The following is a 16591-nucleotide window of genomic DNA, read 5'->3' on the forward strand; positions in this document are numbered from 1 at the left end:
ACCTAAGATTTGCTAAAGCATGTATCATCATTTCTATTTCTAATTGCAAAAGATTTTTTTTTCTAGCTCAAGTCGCTTGGAGCCGTATAAAATTTGGCTTCTTATGTTCAACCTTTTAGCTCCACACAAAGCTCTGCATATTGACAGGGCTGCCTAGGCTGTTACTACCTCTCCTGTGTGTGCACGCACAGATCTCTTCTGCATACATGAAGGAGGTAATGGAGACGGCCTTCCAAGCCAGTATGCTAAGCTGATCATTTCTTGTCCCGCGTCTTTACACTCTAAACCTTTGGGGAACTAAATGTGGCTTTGTCTCTCATAACAAACCCTCCTTTGACAATCCCTCACAGGCCAATTTGATCTAGGCAATTCTTTGGTTGAGACTCCCTTCCCAGGGCCCCCTGGCTGGGTCAAGTTGACAGAGAACACTAACCAGGACACATCATGTCCAGGGTGTTTTTGTGCTCACAACTCTCCATATGAGTTGGCTATAGTGACTGTCTAATTTGGACATGATTTTTTTTTTTTTAAAAAAAAGAACTTTTATATCTCATCACATTGCTGAATTTAGCCCACATGCTTTGGTGTTTCTGTTCAGTTTGGCGGGACGATACATGTGGGGAGGTGTTTTAAGCTGTGTGTTTTGGAGTAATCTCTTAAAGTGTTGGAAGTTTAGCATGGACCTAAAACCTCTTCCTGTCTACAGATGGTGGCAGCAGAAGCAAAGGAGGACATTTCCCGTATGAACAAGAAATCAAGTTCTTTGCCAAAGTACAGTATACAGCGCCCCTTGTTTCTACTTCAGTTGTACATTTACAAAATAAATCCATCAGCTCAACACTACTTTTTAGAATACACTTGTCTATAAATACTACTTTCTCTACAAGAACACACTCTGTGGCCCAGAAATACCTGCATGACTCACGTGAACCAGTTCTGTTTGTGGAGTTCTTGGTCAGTAATTACCTTATGCTCACTCAACTCTCCCAATATGTTCCTCACACAATTTAGTTATGCCAAAAAAAAAAAAAAAAATCCAAGTTCTAATTCTTGTGGCTTTATTGTGTGAAATAGAAAATCTCAGTTTCTTAACATTTTGTACATGTTTGGTTAGCCAATGAGCTGAGCCGCACATGAATGAGTAGACATGCACTGCTTTGGGCATAAATTGTGTGTTGTAGAGGTTCTCAATCTTGCTCTTTCACAAGATGAGGCTTGGAGGATAAATTACTCATAGGAAGAGTATAGCCCATCATTATTATCGATCCCATTTCATAGGAACTTGTCAAGGCCTCTCCATATTGCTGGGGAAGTCATCACTTCCTTCGACCAAGGAGGGATGGATTAAAGACAGTGTAGCCAGCCACTGGGGTCACTTACTTCCTTAGGTGTGTCAGGAAGTAGACTGGCCTGAGGACTGACAGAGATGCATTAGTTTCCCTTAGGCGAGTGTGTCTCTTAAGAATGCCTTGCAGTTAAACCGGGGGCTTACTGTTACTGACAGTTTTCTACCAATATACTTGTATTGGTGATAGTTCAGATAATTTCTGTAAGTACCACACTTGATAGATTTTCAAATGGCATGCTTACTGAATGATTAACAACCTTTGTTTATATTTTCAGAATTATACATTTTACTGGATGCCTTGTCTTTTCTTTCTACTCAGAGTTTCTTCCAGTCATCCAAAGACGTGGTTTATGCCAGGATGCATATTGTTAGTGAACGATGGATAAATAGTAAACTGATAGGACAGACAGAGATAGAAGATTGCTAGATAAATAGATCAGTCATTTCCAGTCACTACATTATTGCAATTTCCTCTTGGTACCCAGTTATCAGAATGATGTATATTCATGCCACAAATATACCTTTAAACTGCCTACTTACCCAGCATTCCTAGTTGCTGCTTGCAGATGTTTAATGTAGCTTAATTCCATCCTCCATTTTGATAAAGTCTCTACTATCTGACAGCCAGTATATTCAGGCTCTTATAAAGATTTTCAAGAGAGTGATATTGTATAAATTGTGTATTTAGTCATGCCACAAGGTAGGAGAAAAAAAAAACTATATCCAGTGAAATAGAGCACATACCAATCCTAGAGGTCAGAAAATGACTATATGGATCTAAAAAATCCAACCTTAAGTTTTTTACTATTTTTTTTTTGCCTAAAAGGCTTTGAGAGAGAGAGAGAGAGAGAGAGAGAGAGAGAGAGAGAGAGAGAGAGAGAGAGAGAGAGAAAGAGTGTTAGTTAGTTAGTTCTGCCCAAAAGGCTTGGAGGGGCAGAGAATATAAGATTTTTCTCTAGTGAGGTCAGAAAAGGCCTGCCCACCCAATGAAGCACCCCTGAGCTGAGGTCTGCCAGTAAGGAACATGAAGAGTCAGAAGTGCCCATCACAGGCAGGAAATTGCATGTACGGAGATATGTACACAAGTCCACTGAGTAGGAAAGAGAGTCAGCCCAGGGCAGTGGGGCTAAACCTGAACATAACGGGAACTTTGACTTTGAGAATAGACAGATACCGTGTACATTGTGTGTTTTTGAGTGGGTCTTTTGTTTCATTTCTTGTTCTACAAAGCACCAGTGATGAGGCAACCACACACAGTAGACAGTAGGAGAGACAGGACAATACCACACACTTGGCACTTCTCACATATAATAACGATTCAGTGGTAATCCAGGGAACTTGGGAGCCCATTGGTCACTGCACTGCATTTCATGAACACTATCATATTGAGAAAATAAGAAGAATAATTCTGAACTGTTGAAAATTTGTGTTCCTAGTAACTATCTTCCAGCATATCCTACTCCTTCTCCCCACTACATGCTCATACACATGTGCACATGTATATATGCACACATGCATACATACACACATGTGCACATGCATACATATACACATGCATACATACACACATGTGCACATGCATTCATACACACATGCACACATATACACATGTGCACATGCATATATACATGCATGCACACCTGTATACATATACATATGCACATATGCATACACACACATGTGCACATGCTTACACACTTGTACAGTTCTTAATGCACACATGTGAACATGCATATATACACACATGCACACATGCATGGAATGGAGCTGACAGAAGGGATTTGTATGTGCCCACTGAATCAGCATGGGTGCCATATTGCACAGGGCTCTGTGTACTCTGAGCTCTGGTTCTCCCTCTCATACTCCATTCTATAGATCTCTTTTCTCTCCTTCTCTTTCAGGTTGTTCTTCCTTTAATTGATCAGTATTTCAAAAACCATCGCCTGTACTTCTTGTCTGCTGCAAGCAGGCCTCTCTGCACTGGAGGACACGCATCCAACAAAGAGAAGGAAATGGTGACAAGGTAAAGAGCTATGCCCTTAAAGCTTTATATTTGATTTCTTTGTGTTTGCATTTGGGTCAGAGAACCAACCCCAGGACCTAGAGCATGTGAGAAGAGTCTCCTTCCCTCTCCCTGAGCCGAACACTAGGTGTGTAGAGGTTCTGCAAGTTAACATATGTATATATTAGAGACAGATCTTCTTTTTATTTTGCCATTTAAAGGTAACAATAATAAAAGAAATAAAATGCCATTCAAGACAAAGTAGTTAGGGTATCCTCTCCAGCTACAGCACAAAACCAATCAAACTAACAGCCAGAGTGTCCAAGAAGACTGGGGAGCAGTCTCCACACTGCTGGTTATGGAACATTATTTTCTTTGATTTTTCTCTTGACAATCTAATATTTTGACAGGTTTTTAAAAGGAAGGCCGTATCTTACATAGACACTCTTAATTTAAATTTTTTAAATTAAATCATATTCCCTTCATAGTAATGGGACAAAACAAAACACACTTTTCTAGTATTCTCCTGTGCCTTTTAACCTGGCATCTTAGAAATGCCTTATTTGGTTTAACACTGACATCTTAATTATAGATTTTTTTTAATGTGGGGGGTCAGTAGATTTCAGTAGTAGTAAGGAAATATACGTTTCTAGGGTGTATTTCCTTAAAACTCTGTTAGGACTTAGTCCACATGAAGAGTGACAGCCATGAAGATCTCATGCTCCACATTGCTCACAGCCAATCCCGAGCTTTTGGAATATATCTGAGCAATATTTTCACAAACAAGAGTAAACTATATGAAGAGCCCTGGCTTCTCTTGGCCTTGACTTTCCTGCCATGTGGAAAGATCATGTCATAATAGAGCGAGTGAGTTGTAACTGGGGGACCATTGTCAGTGGTGGAGAGGACTGAAGAGCCCAGGCTTGAATAATGTGAGAGGGTGGAACTGGCTGGAGTGTCCAGCTCCCTTAACTTTTATTATCAAATTCCCTGACTACCCGATGCCACAGCACACATGCATACTGTCTGTCTGTCTGTCTGTCTGTCTGTCTGTCTGTCTCTCTCTCTCTCTCTCTCTCTCTCTCTCTCTCTCTCTCTCTCTGTGTGTGTGTGTGTGTGTGTGTCTGTCTCTCTGTCTCTTGGTTTGTCTCTCTATGTCTTTCTCTCCCCCTCTGTCTGTTTGTCTGTCTGTCTGTCTGTCTGTCTGTCTGTGCCTCTTTCTCTCCTTAAATACTGATTTCCCTGTGAGGCTGATAAAACACACTACTGACTCCAGCAGGATCAGGGGCAGTGCACAGTCACACCCCACTGTGGGATGCTCCCCTTCCAACTTGGGCATGGCCTTCCTCCCTAAATCCCCCAAGAAGGGAAAAGGCGGTCTTGGAGAGTCTCACACAGGTGCTCGTCAGTGTCTTCAGGTCCATGGCCCTGTGGACAAGGAGAACACACAAACAGCTAGAAAACCCAGAGGCACCCAGAACACACAGAGCGTGATGAACCCCAAATCTCCTCTTTCTGTGGTCACTTAGCTGTTTGTAACAGAAGCCTTGTTCTCCAAGGGTGTCTTTGATTTAAAGATCACTTGATGGATGTAAACCAAGAGAAAGTATACCAAGAGAAAGCAATGAAAACACATAAATAAACAGAACAAATTCTACGTATTTTCATTTTCACATATTAGTCAATATCAGACTTACTCCTGGAAATGTTAACTGTCCACAACACACAGGTGTCAAAACACTAAGTTATGTATTCTTAAGCACACACAAATTTTTCCTGCTGATTACACTTAAATAAGCCTAGGGAAAAAAATAGAATGATATACTCCTGGAGTAGACTAGCCTATTGTCTACAAGCAATTTTGTATCCCTTGGAGAAAAAATTAGAACCATAGCTTTCCAGTGCTGCCACCCAGTGATGTAGTAGTGTGACCCTAGAAGGCCACTAGACAACTCTTGCTAAAATATAATACTGTGGTGTTTTCAATGATGCCATCTTCCATTTAATAGCCCCTAACAGAAAGAGGACTGATTTACTTTTCCCAATAGCATTTCTACAAAAGAAGCATATATGCCTTTTAAAGATCTCAGCAGGCATGCTCATGTGTGCATGCCTGTGCACACACACACAAATGAAGCTATAGTAGAATTAGATTATTTCATAATGGTGCTTTAGTGTCTATCATAGGAAGTTTATCTTACAGGGAAAATTCATACCTAAATCAATAGATAAGGTAATGATAAATTAAGGTATATAGATAAATGCAATACACTATGTAGTTAAAAATAATGATGGCTAGAGATATCTAACTTACAGAAATGACCATAATAAAATGCATTTAAAATATTATTAGCCTGACTTGTAGAAGTACCTACATTTTCATATATATATATATATATATATATATATATATATATATATATATTACAAGTAAGTAGACACTATTTCAACAGCTGTTTTCTTTTCACAGTGTATAGGTACTTTGTACCATTTTATGTGTTCTCTGTTTTAAAAATGAGAACAAAAATCTGATGATCCAAATATGCTTAGAAACAGCCAATAGCAAGCACCATGACAATAGCACAGAAGTAGCTAATTCATTTAAGATGCAGAGATGGAATATCTGAGATTTTCAGATGTTTGAGTTTTACCAGTTGAGTTAAATATATAAATAAGGAGCTGGAGAAATGGCTAAGGGGTTGAGAGCATGAATGACTCTTGCAGAGGACCTAGGTTTGGTTCCCAGAAACTGAATTAGGTGGTTCACAACCATCTGTAATTCTGCCTCCAGGGAATCCACGCCTTCTTCTGACCTCTTTCAGCACTTACACTTTTTGTGTCTGTGTGTGTGTGCTTTTTCATGCAGTGGCACACAGACAGGCAGACAGGCAGGCTGACACGTGATACACACACACACGCACACAGGCACACACACACAGAGACACAAACACAGAGATAGATAGATAGATAAGAAAAATAGATAGATAGATAGATAGATAGATAGATAGATAGATAAGAAAAATAGATAGATAGATAGATAGATAGATAGATAGATAAGAAAAATAGATAGATAGATAGATAGATAGATAGATAGATAGATAGATCAGGTAGATTAAGTGCTAAACCCTGACCTCACTGTTAAGACTAGGCAGGGATACATTGAAATACATTGTTAATGCTGCAGTACTCATTTAAATTAACATTTAATCTTTATTCTTAGCAGTAGTTTCCTGGATCTGAGTTAATTTCTCCCCAGCTATAAACCCATGATTCTGTGAGATCCTTTATATACTCACTTTGTAGCACTCAACATTGTTCTGGAAACATTTATTGTGTCTAAAGTCAGGATCACCATGTCTGTAAAAAGTAAGATTTGCAACAACAGAGTCACAGGCGGTAGTTTAGGGGATGTATGAGCTGTGGTTTGTAAGAATCACAGGTCCTAGTTTGCCCAGAAATATGTCCCCAAAATAGATGGAAATTTAACCTTCCTGGAAGAATTAGCCTTTGGTGTCTGCTGATGCAGACACCTGATGCTAGGTAGTTAGTGAGCAGGAAGATGAGGAAGAAAGACCTTTCTCTGGATCATTCTCCTTGAGTGAACAGAATTGAATAGAAGGAGATGCAGAACTACCCTGTTTCCAAAAGAGCCTAACAGCCTAGGTTTGGATCCATCCGGAGTAGCTGTGTTAACATATAGTTAGTGTTATAAATTCAGTGGCCCAAGAATAGCTTAGATGCTGCATTCAAATGCTGGAGGATCATGATCAATACTCTTTAACACAGGTAAGGATGCAGCCATGTAGTGTGTGACCTTAGGTCAGAGCCATCACTCTTTGTAGAAAGACAAATCCACCTTTGGAAAAAGGGCATTTAGAAGGTACCATGAATCTCAGATGATGAGGGATCTTGGTCAGAGTTGCTTTTGTTTAAAAATTAGTAAATAAAATTATAGTGAAATAATATACATATCAGCATCAAATATCACACCAAAGAGCTACATACAGAGATATTTATTTTTTTAAGTATTTTGCCCTGACAAATGGCATTCTCAATTCTGACTGAGACCTGGTGCTGGGCACTCAGGTGTCAGCAAGGGTCGGGAGTCAGGGGGGAGCATTCCTGGAGAGCATGGGGAGCAAAGGGCCATCTGACCCCACTGAGGAACCCAGTTTAGGTAAACCTTTACAGTTCTCCAGGAAGGAGTGCTGGAAAGTCCTGACAAACTGTTCTCTGGAGGGCTCAGAAGAGAGTGTAGTCAGATGGTAGAAGCTGTGACCTGGTGGATTAAGTGCCATGGTGGAGCTTGACACTTGGTTCCCAGAAGTGTCAGAAGGGAACCAATTGTCAGAAGCCAATGTAGGGCTGGACATCAGGAAAGGCTTCTTGGGGTCTGTGCAGCCCAAGCTGAGTCTGGGGGACAGGGTTAGGGACAGTGAGAAGGAGTAGGGTACAGCAATCAACTTGAGCAAAGGGTGTCTTTATAAGGGGGGGGGGCCTTGGGAGGTCATGAAGCTGGGAATGGGTGAAGAGGCAGAGGCTCCACCTACTGTCATAGCTTTGTAATCTCCACTGAGGGGTAGTGGGGCTGTGGTAGTGACCAATGAATATAAGCTGTGGTTACTTGGAATGTTCCATTGATAACTGCTGTGAATTTCCTGAGACCTCCAAGGTAGGGAGATAAGAAAGACACTCAGCTCCTCCAGCATCATCATTAAGATGTCTTCTGGTTATCACATCTGCCATTTCCTTTGACTGATCTTCAAATAATCAGTCCAGATCAGTTTCTAATTCATGAGGTTTGAATCCAAAGGGCGCGCGGTGTTTACATAAGGAGCACATTTTAGTTGAGAAGAGATGGTTTACCAGCGAAGGGACTAAAACTTACTGCAACGTTTATGCCCAAAGTACTGTATTTCTGTTCGTAAGAAGTGCCCATGATCACAAACGGGTGCACTTGGGCAAAGTAAATTAAACTCTTTCCATATGGTTTCCCAGCAGTCCTGTTCTTTGTGAGGTTTGTAGAGATGGCTTCTGTATTAATGAGCTTTGCTTTCTATTTTTTTTTTTTGTTTCTTTACTTATAATATGTGCTTTTTTAACCACGTTGTTAAGATACGCAGAAATCCTTTCTTTACTGTCTTAATCCACATCCTGCTCAGAGAATCGACCCTTTCTGCGTGACATCGTGTTTGCTTTTTTTTTTTTTTTTTTTTTTTTTTTTCTGGCTCATAGGTCAGCTGTTTTGTTTTTCTTTCTTTCTGTTTTCTTCTTCTCATCTTGTTTAATTTATTTTTAATTTCCCCCTGTCTTTTTTCTACCTTCCCTACCCCTCCCCTTTTTCTCCTTTTGTTTTTTCTTTTGTCCTCAGCCTGTTCTGCAAACTTGGAGTTCTTGTCAGGCATAGGATTTCACTGTTTGGTAAGGAGACCCTTGGGGAATTTCTGAGCATGGCCATCCGGGGCTTTCCTTTGCTAATTTTGCACTGCGTTGTGTGTTGCTCTGTTGCATGAATGCATGGATGCACGGCTGCACGGCTGCATGCATGGCCGTCATAGGCCAGACAAGTTCCTGGAGGTGTATATAAATAACATTACCTATGGCAAAATGAAGGGCTATGACTTCCCTAAGCCAGTTCAATTCATGACTGAAAAACAAAGGGTATTTAAATAAAGGAGCAAAACAAGTGAAAATGGTCAAGTTCTGCCAAATTCTTATTTTGAGGATAAAATGAAACCAGGCTCTTGGATTTTTTTTTGTTGTTGTTGTTTTTGCTTTGTTCTCTCTGAAAATTAAATAATAAGCTGATGTTGATCCAGATTTGGAATTTACCTTTCATTTTCAGTGTTCTTGACAACTGATATGCTTGTTTCCTGCATTCTAAACACTGGGATAATTGGGACCATAGTGCCCAAGAGCTTGTTTTGGTCACAGTGGCTTCTGTGGACTGCTCCCCGACATTCAGCCTTTTTCTGATGTGTCTGAGGATCCATGTAGGTCAAGCCCATACTCCTAAGCACTTGCATGCAGGGTGGCACTCACCTTTGCAGGTGTTCCTACTTGGAACTTTAGGAATCGGCAGCTGCTGCCAGAATCCGGTCGCTCATTGATTGTATAAACTGCCCAAACAAATCTGAGCCCTTTGTTCTCTATGCTTTGGGGATAATTTGGGGATTTTTATTAAGTTATGTGGCTAGAAATGCTTTCAGTTTAACAATAGTTTTATGAAAGACTATAGATTTAGAAAAATAAGTCCTTTTTGGAAAAGTCACAGTGAATAAACTGAAGGCCTTACACACACACACATATACACACACATACACACACACACACACACACACACACACACAGAGAGAGAGAGAGAGAGAGAGAGAGAGAGAGAGAGAGAGGCACAAATAATACACAAATAATTTTTATTAAAAAATCTAAGAAGTGATTGGTTTTGGTACAACTAGCTAGTTTTTTACTGGATATTTCTCATATCTAGAATGTTTAGTACACTTCTATTTATCAGTTAACTCATATTTTATATAAATTGTCTGAGTTTTTATGTTATTACTTAAGATATTTAAAAATTTCAGGGACTTGTTTTCAGAATGATTTAGGCTTAACTATTTTGTTTAACTTCTTATCAATAGACAACAATTGATGTGAAAAATCTTCTGTTAAGGGTCTCATATTGTGTTCAACTTTCCCAGGATGTAGCATGTTCAAATGCCCCCTTTGTCATCAGAGAGTCTTGTCTAATTATGGATAACTCTGATGGGAGGCTTATCCATTACTGCTAGTGTTTATATACTTAACTAAAAGCATAACACTGTGTTATGCTCTAACTGGCCACCTATTTCATACTCATTTCTTATGTTTTATCTAATTAATTCCCTTTTTAGAAAATATATAACATATATTTGACATATATGACAAAGTACATACATCTTAAGAATAATAAACTTTCCATAATTATACATCCACTTATTCAACAGTCAGGCCAAAACAATGTTTCCAACATTCCAGATATTTCTGTCATGCTATTTTTAAAAATAATGATAACCTTTCCAAAAGGAATACTATCTACATGGATCTTCCACAAGCAAGGATTTCTTTTGCCTGTTATTTAGAGTCGTATTTTCCCTTCAAGCATATCATTTAAGGGTAACTGACAATAAATGTGTAATATAGTTTGTTGTTCCCATGCAGGGGGTAAATTATTCTTTCTTATGTGATCTTAATATCTATTTGGATGCTGTATTTGAAATCCATTAAGCTGAAAGATGTTTTCAACAATCAAACATGCTCTGTATAGTATACAAACTTGCCTAGTTAATAAAGTCTTTACGTCTTAGCACACAACCTTTACATAGCCTGGCTTTAGACTCGTGTGATGACTAGGAGGTAACATTGGACTTTGACTGTCTAAATGCTTGCTGCTTTTGAGAATTAACCATCTGTATGATTTGGACAAGAGACATTGGATGCCTAAACTTGGACTTTTTTGTATTTGTGGTAGGCTTAAGATCACCATTAATCTTAAAGATTTGTTGTGCATATTAAACCTAATATGAGTTAATAAATATTAAGACATTGTGGAAACTGTGAACTTGCTGTGATCATATTCTAGTTTGATAATTAGATTTTACTTATTGGGTTTATTCAATCTTACTTATTAGCTTTTACTTAGGTAAATCAGATTAAATACAGAATGCAGTGCAAGTGTGGCTACCTTTGCATAGCCCATTCTATGAGTGCATGAGAGGTGAGTTTGACTAGAGAGACCTAAACAAATATAAAGCAGATGCTTGCCCAAAGTCATGTTAATCTTGCCTTTACTACTTTCACTCTACCATATACATAGATAGATAGAATGATAGATGGATAGAACAATAGATAGATGGATAGATGGATAGATAGATAGATAGGTAGATATTGATATTGATATTATTTTTCTGTATTCTGGGAGGAAATAAGCTGTTTATCAAATCTACCATGTATACTGCCTTAGTTCAGAGAAAATATGATTTGGAGCCAGATGATGAATCAACAGTTAACAGTGTGTACTACTCATAGAGAGGACCCTAGTTCAGTTTCTAATACCCACAATGGGCAGCTCATGGCTCCTGAAACTTCAGTTTCTAGAGATCCCTCTTCTGGGCTTTAATGGCACCCTCACACAAATCACACACACACACACACACACACACACACACACACACACACACACACACCAGTGCTTGAAAATAATTTATGACTTTAAGAATCAGTTGAGACAGATTTATACTTGATAATGGGTACCAAAACTGAAGACACAAAAAGATACATATTAACTTTCCGTGGTTAGGCATTGAAAACCAAGGGGGAGCAATAAACATACTAAGTTCTTGTTGTTTGGGGTCACAGTGATGAGTAGGTCTAGTAGGTACCAGGAATATTTAGTCTGAATTATCTGCCAAATTAAATTCAAATCCACAATTCTTCTGAGTAGTCACAAGATTGTTATGACATCTAAACCATAAGGATTACCAGAAATTGGCTACCCACATTCACCTGTGTCTTTGATTTCCTTTAAAAGTTTTTTTTCTTTACATCAAAACACCCAGAGAACAGAAGAGCCTCCGGATCTTACATCGCAAACTGCTCTTTTGGAGGCCCCTAAGGCATCTCGTGTTGTGTGGAAAAATGATAAAGTTACTTGTTCCGTGGATGGATGTTTTCACCATAGGATCCTGGTGAATAGAAGAAAATATTTTGTAATGGAGTGGGAGAGGGAGTAGAGTACGAAGGTGGACAATCTAGGGGTGATGGCATAGGTCTATGCCTGTAGGCTCTGTTAAGGGCATTATTTGCACACACAAAAGAAAAATCTAGTCCTTTAAATACATCATTGAATACATGGTCATTGTGTGTCTGCTGTATGAAAGACATTCTCTCAGGCTGTGAAGATGGAGAAATGAAGAATTTTCTCTTTCTGTTACCACACTGAAATCAACCTACAAACACTTTTACCTGTGCCACTCCAAGACCAAAGAAGTTATTCTGTCTTAATCCCCTCTTTCCACTTTGTACCCCAGGCAGTCATGTCTTCCTCAGACACCAGCCTCCTTTCCTACATCTGCATGCCCAATGCTTTTCATTTCTGTAGGGTAACCTGAGCATGCAAGTCCCTATGCTGGCATGCTTGTGTGCCACTCCATCCATGATCACCATTACACCTTTCCTTGCTCACTGTGCTACCTCAGTATCCCAGCAAACTCTCTCCTTCTGCAGTTAGTCATGTCCGTTTGTGCTCAGGGTCTTTGGCACCATCGTCACTCCATGAGATAAGAGTCCCCTCACCTAACACTTACCTTCTTAGTTCTTCTCCCTTAAATGCAGTAAATTTCTACCTTTCTGGCTTCCATCTGTCCCTATAAGGCTAAGCAGAAAGCTTGGCACATAGCAGCCTTATAAAAATATCTGATGAATGAAGGAATGAGAGAACCAATAAGATTTCACTCTCATAGAACCCATGGTTTTGATAGAGAAGGCAGCAACAGATGCTCAAATTAGCAAGTGCTGTAAATTGCAAGTTTTTTTTTTCATTTAAATAACCCAAATGTTATTCTTAGTGAGACACACAGTTTCCCAAGATATACCCCCGAGGCAGTAGAGAAGTCTGAAACCTTTGACATGGAGGCTTTTAGCATTTTCTATATGACAAACATACTGTCTAAAACCTTTTTTTGGTTTGTTCTCACAATGGCCTCAAAGCCAAACAGACTATCCATATCACTGCAGTTCGATACAGTGTTAACTGTGAGGCCATTGGCATAGCATAAATATTAGATGTTTAAGAGAAAGCTACTTGTTTTATGAAAAATTCTATTTTCCAGTTGAGGATACTTAATTTTTCACTAATGCAAGGATCTTAAATTTCTATTTGGATAAGTTTCTAAAGTAAATGCTAAGTGATGTAATCCAGAGAAAAAAAATTCACCTGTATTCTCTTCCCTGACTGTTAGCAGATTAGATTTACCTTAACAGTCTTGATGTCCCCCTTCAGAATGCTTCAGGAATTCAAATAATTACTGCTATCTTCTAACAGGAAATATCAGAAAATTAATGTGTGTATGTTATCCCTGAAAGGTTCAGATTGTGCTTGGGTTGTTGGGCATGGTATAGACAATGAAAAAGAAATCCTTTTAAGCCCAAAGCATCTCTGAGGATAGTGACTATCTAAAACTGAGGGTGTCTTTTGTCTTATGATGTATCTAAGTTGGCCTGCTCCTGATCCGGGATGATCAGCCAGGTCCCTGGATGTGTAAGTGGGCTATTTGAGGATGTGTTGTTGTTTAAAGAAGTAATATTCAGATGCTACAAAAAACCTACATTGAAACATGACTCATTATCCTAAGGATGCATAGAATTTGTGTGTGTGAGGGTGTGTGCACATAGAATATAGAAAAAAGACTGATATAGTTTGTGACCATAGTTTGGTAGTCAATTTTTTTAATGGAGTCATTATTTCATTTGTTTACTTTAAAAAAATACCCACGTCAAAGTTTTACATACACACACACACTCATACTCACACACTCAGTTTACAATATTCATAATTTTGTACTTTATTTACAAAATGGCAAGTAAATGCATTAATCTCATTGTTTTTAAAAATTACATTTGAGTAGTACAGAAGACTGCTGGCTTAAGTTCTTGAGACACAGCTCAGGAATTAAGAGCAACTACTGCTCTTGCAGAGGACCTACATTCTGTTCTCGGCACCCACATCAGGTGGCTCATGACCACATGTAACTTCAGCTCAAGGGGATCTGATGCCCCTGCTTGCTTTTCTCAGGCTCTACATGCACATATGCACATACCCCCCTCACACATGTATAATTAGATATACATAATAGATAAAGATATTTAGAAATAAATCTTCATAAACAACTCCTACCTAGCTTCTCCAGCCTCTGGTTATAATTTTAAATTCATGAATTTAATTGCAACTTCCTTTTTTGCCAAAGACCAGCAAAGTTTGGATAAATCATTTCCTTGTTACCACATTGGAATTCAGGCATATTAAGTCACCCTGAGGCCATTGAATGAAATAAGAAGGCCGAGACTCCCGAAGTAATTAGAAATAAAATTAGGATAGAGGTTTAGCCCATTCTATTTCAGAGAGGCTATGCGCTGACTTTAAACGTTTGCATACTGTATGCATTACAGTGAGTTAGTGTGGGGAGAGGGATGTATCTGAGGAATTCAGCAAAAGTTCCTTCCTTTTGGCGCGATGCTTTCGAATGCTGCTGGAGCACGTCTGCTACCTGGTAAGACATGCTTCACCGCTTGTCTACTTACATGTGCATAGCCACTTTTAAGCAGAGAAACTGCATGATTTCAAATTTGAGTCTTCAAAAGTCTTTTTCATTATGTTACGATTGAACTGTGTGGATTAACCAACATTTGTGACACACGTGTTGATGGGACAGGACAAGGTTGAGAAATTCCAAAGGTAATTTATACAGTGTTTATTTTCCTCTTCAGGGAATGATGCCACCTCAATTGTGAACTGTCTTCATATTTTGGGTCAGACTTTGGATGCAAGGTAAATAGCCATGTTTTTATCTAAATAAATTAATATAGTTATGATACATAAGGATGTTTAAAGAGGACCACAAGTCCTGATTTTATTTTTGTAGTTTCATGAATATTTTAGTTCAAGCAAAAAAGAAGCCTTATAAATTACAGTGGATAGCATAGTCCTTAGATTCTACAGTTGTAGGAGGTTACTTAATCTTTACATCATTTCTCTAGCAACTAATTTTATTACTGAGTTATCAATAATGAATGTATCATATGTGAGCACCCCTTCCCCTGCGTACACCCACTCACATACCCACACCCACATACACACACCATACACACACTCATACACTATATACATACACTTAAAACCCCCACACATAACCCATACATATACACAGACACTTACACACATACACACTCCCACCATACACACACACATACACACACCATACAAACTCACTCGTACATACACACACATACACACTCATGTACACATACACACACTCACCTCCCACATCCAAACATACTTACAGACACATACACACTCACACACATACCATACAACACACTCACACATATACACTTATTCACACACCACAATTCACACTCACATATGCACACATACACACTCACCCCAAACACACACACACATGAACATAGACCTCTCTAGAAAGAGGGAGGGATCAGTGGGAGGGGGACAAGAGAGGGTAATTGGAGTGAAAGTGACCAAAATATGTTATATGTATATGTGAAAGTGTCATAATGAAACCATTACTATATATAATTAATGTATGCCAATAAAAAACTTAGAAGTTGAATGTCTTCTAGGTAGCTACTCTAGTGGAGAGGTAGCATAGTGGGGGGGTGGGGGGCAGGTTTTCTTCTTTGGTCATTGCTGTCAGAGATCTGATCTCTTTCCTTCTTGACTTCCTAGGACTGTGATGAAGACGGGCCTGGACAGTGTGAAAAGTGCTCTCAGGGCCTTTCTGGACAACGCGGCGGAGGATCTGGAAAAAACGATGGAAAACCTCAAGCAGGGACAGTTTACTCACACCAGGAGCCAGCCCAAGGGGGTGACCCAGATCATCAACTACACCACCGTGGCGCTCCTGCCCATGCTCTCGTCCCTGTTCGAACACATCGGCCAGCATCAGTTTGGAGAAGATTTGATATGTATGTAACTCTGGTCCTTAGGATCTGGCTTTTGAACTAGGGCCATCACACCAGGGTCATCCCAATGGGCTCTGCATGCAGATGCTTCCATTATTACATAACTACATAGATGGGTGTATGGATGATAGAAAACATCCGGACAGGGGCAGATTTGTCTGTCTCATGGACCCAGAACACAGCTGCAGTTTTAGATCGACTCTTCTCTACTGTTGAAGCCCAGGTCCCACCAGATTCCCTAAATCCGTTGCATCTTTCCAATGTTTATTTTCAATGGATTTGGAGCATAGAGTCACGCCACCTTAAATGTTTTCAAATCATTTCTGAGTCCAACACAGACTGCTGACTGGACCACAGGTTATTCCACCAAGTAATACTGTCTGTGCTGAGCCAAATGCTTCATCTAGATCGTTGGACTATGCCAAGCAAAAATAGCTCTGTTGATAGGTTTTTATGTGATTTTGAGAGAGATTTGATTAGCTAGTTTGGGGCCAGAAATCTGAAGTTAT

The 16591-nt window shown here is 39.3% G+C and overlaps 1 protein-coding gene across 1 annotated transcript in view; it reads left to right on the top strand.

Annotated features, from left to right (window-relative positions):
- The window catches only part of Ryr2 (ryanodine receptor 2), a 566557-nt gene that overhangs the window by 430597 nt on the left and 119369 nt on the right, over nucleotides 1–16591 (top strand). The window contains exons 61-65 of the mRNA XM_076939363.1: nucleotides 707–771; nucleotides 3250–3371; nucleotides 8722–8771; nucleotides 14871–14931; nucleotides 15847–16085. Of these exons, the coding sequence (XP_076795478.1) occupies nucleotides 707–771; nucleotides 3250–3371; nucleotides 8722–8771; nucleotides 14871–14931; nucleotides 15847–16085 (537 nt within the window). The remainder of the gene's footprint in view (nucleotides 1–706; nucleotides 772–3249; nucleotides 3372–8721; nucleotides 8772–14870; nucleotides 14932–15846; nucleotides 16086–16591) is intronic.

The sequence above is a fragment of the Arvicanthis niloticus genome, chromosome 8 (assembly GCF_011762505.2).
Source record: "Arvicanthis niloticus isolate mArvNil1 chromosome 8, mArvNil1.pat.X, whole genome shotgun sequence".
Lineage (NCBI taxonomy): Eukaryota > Metazoa > Chordata > Mammalia > Rodentia > Muridae > Arvicanthis > Arvicanthis niloticus.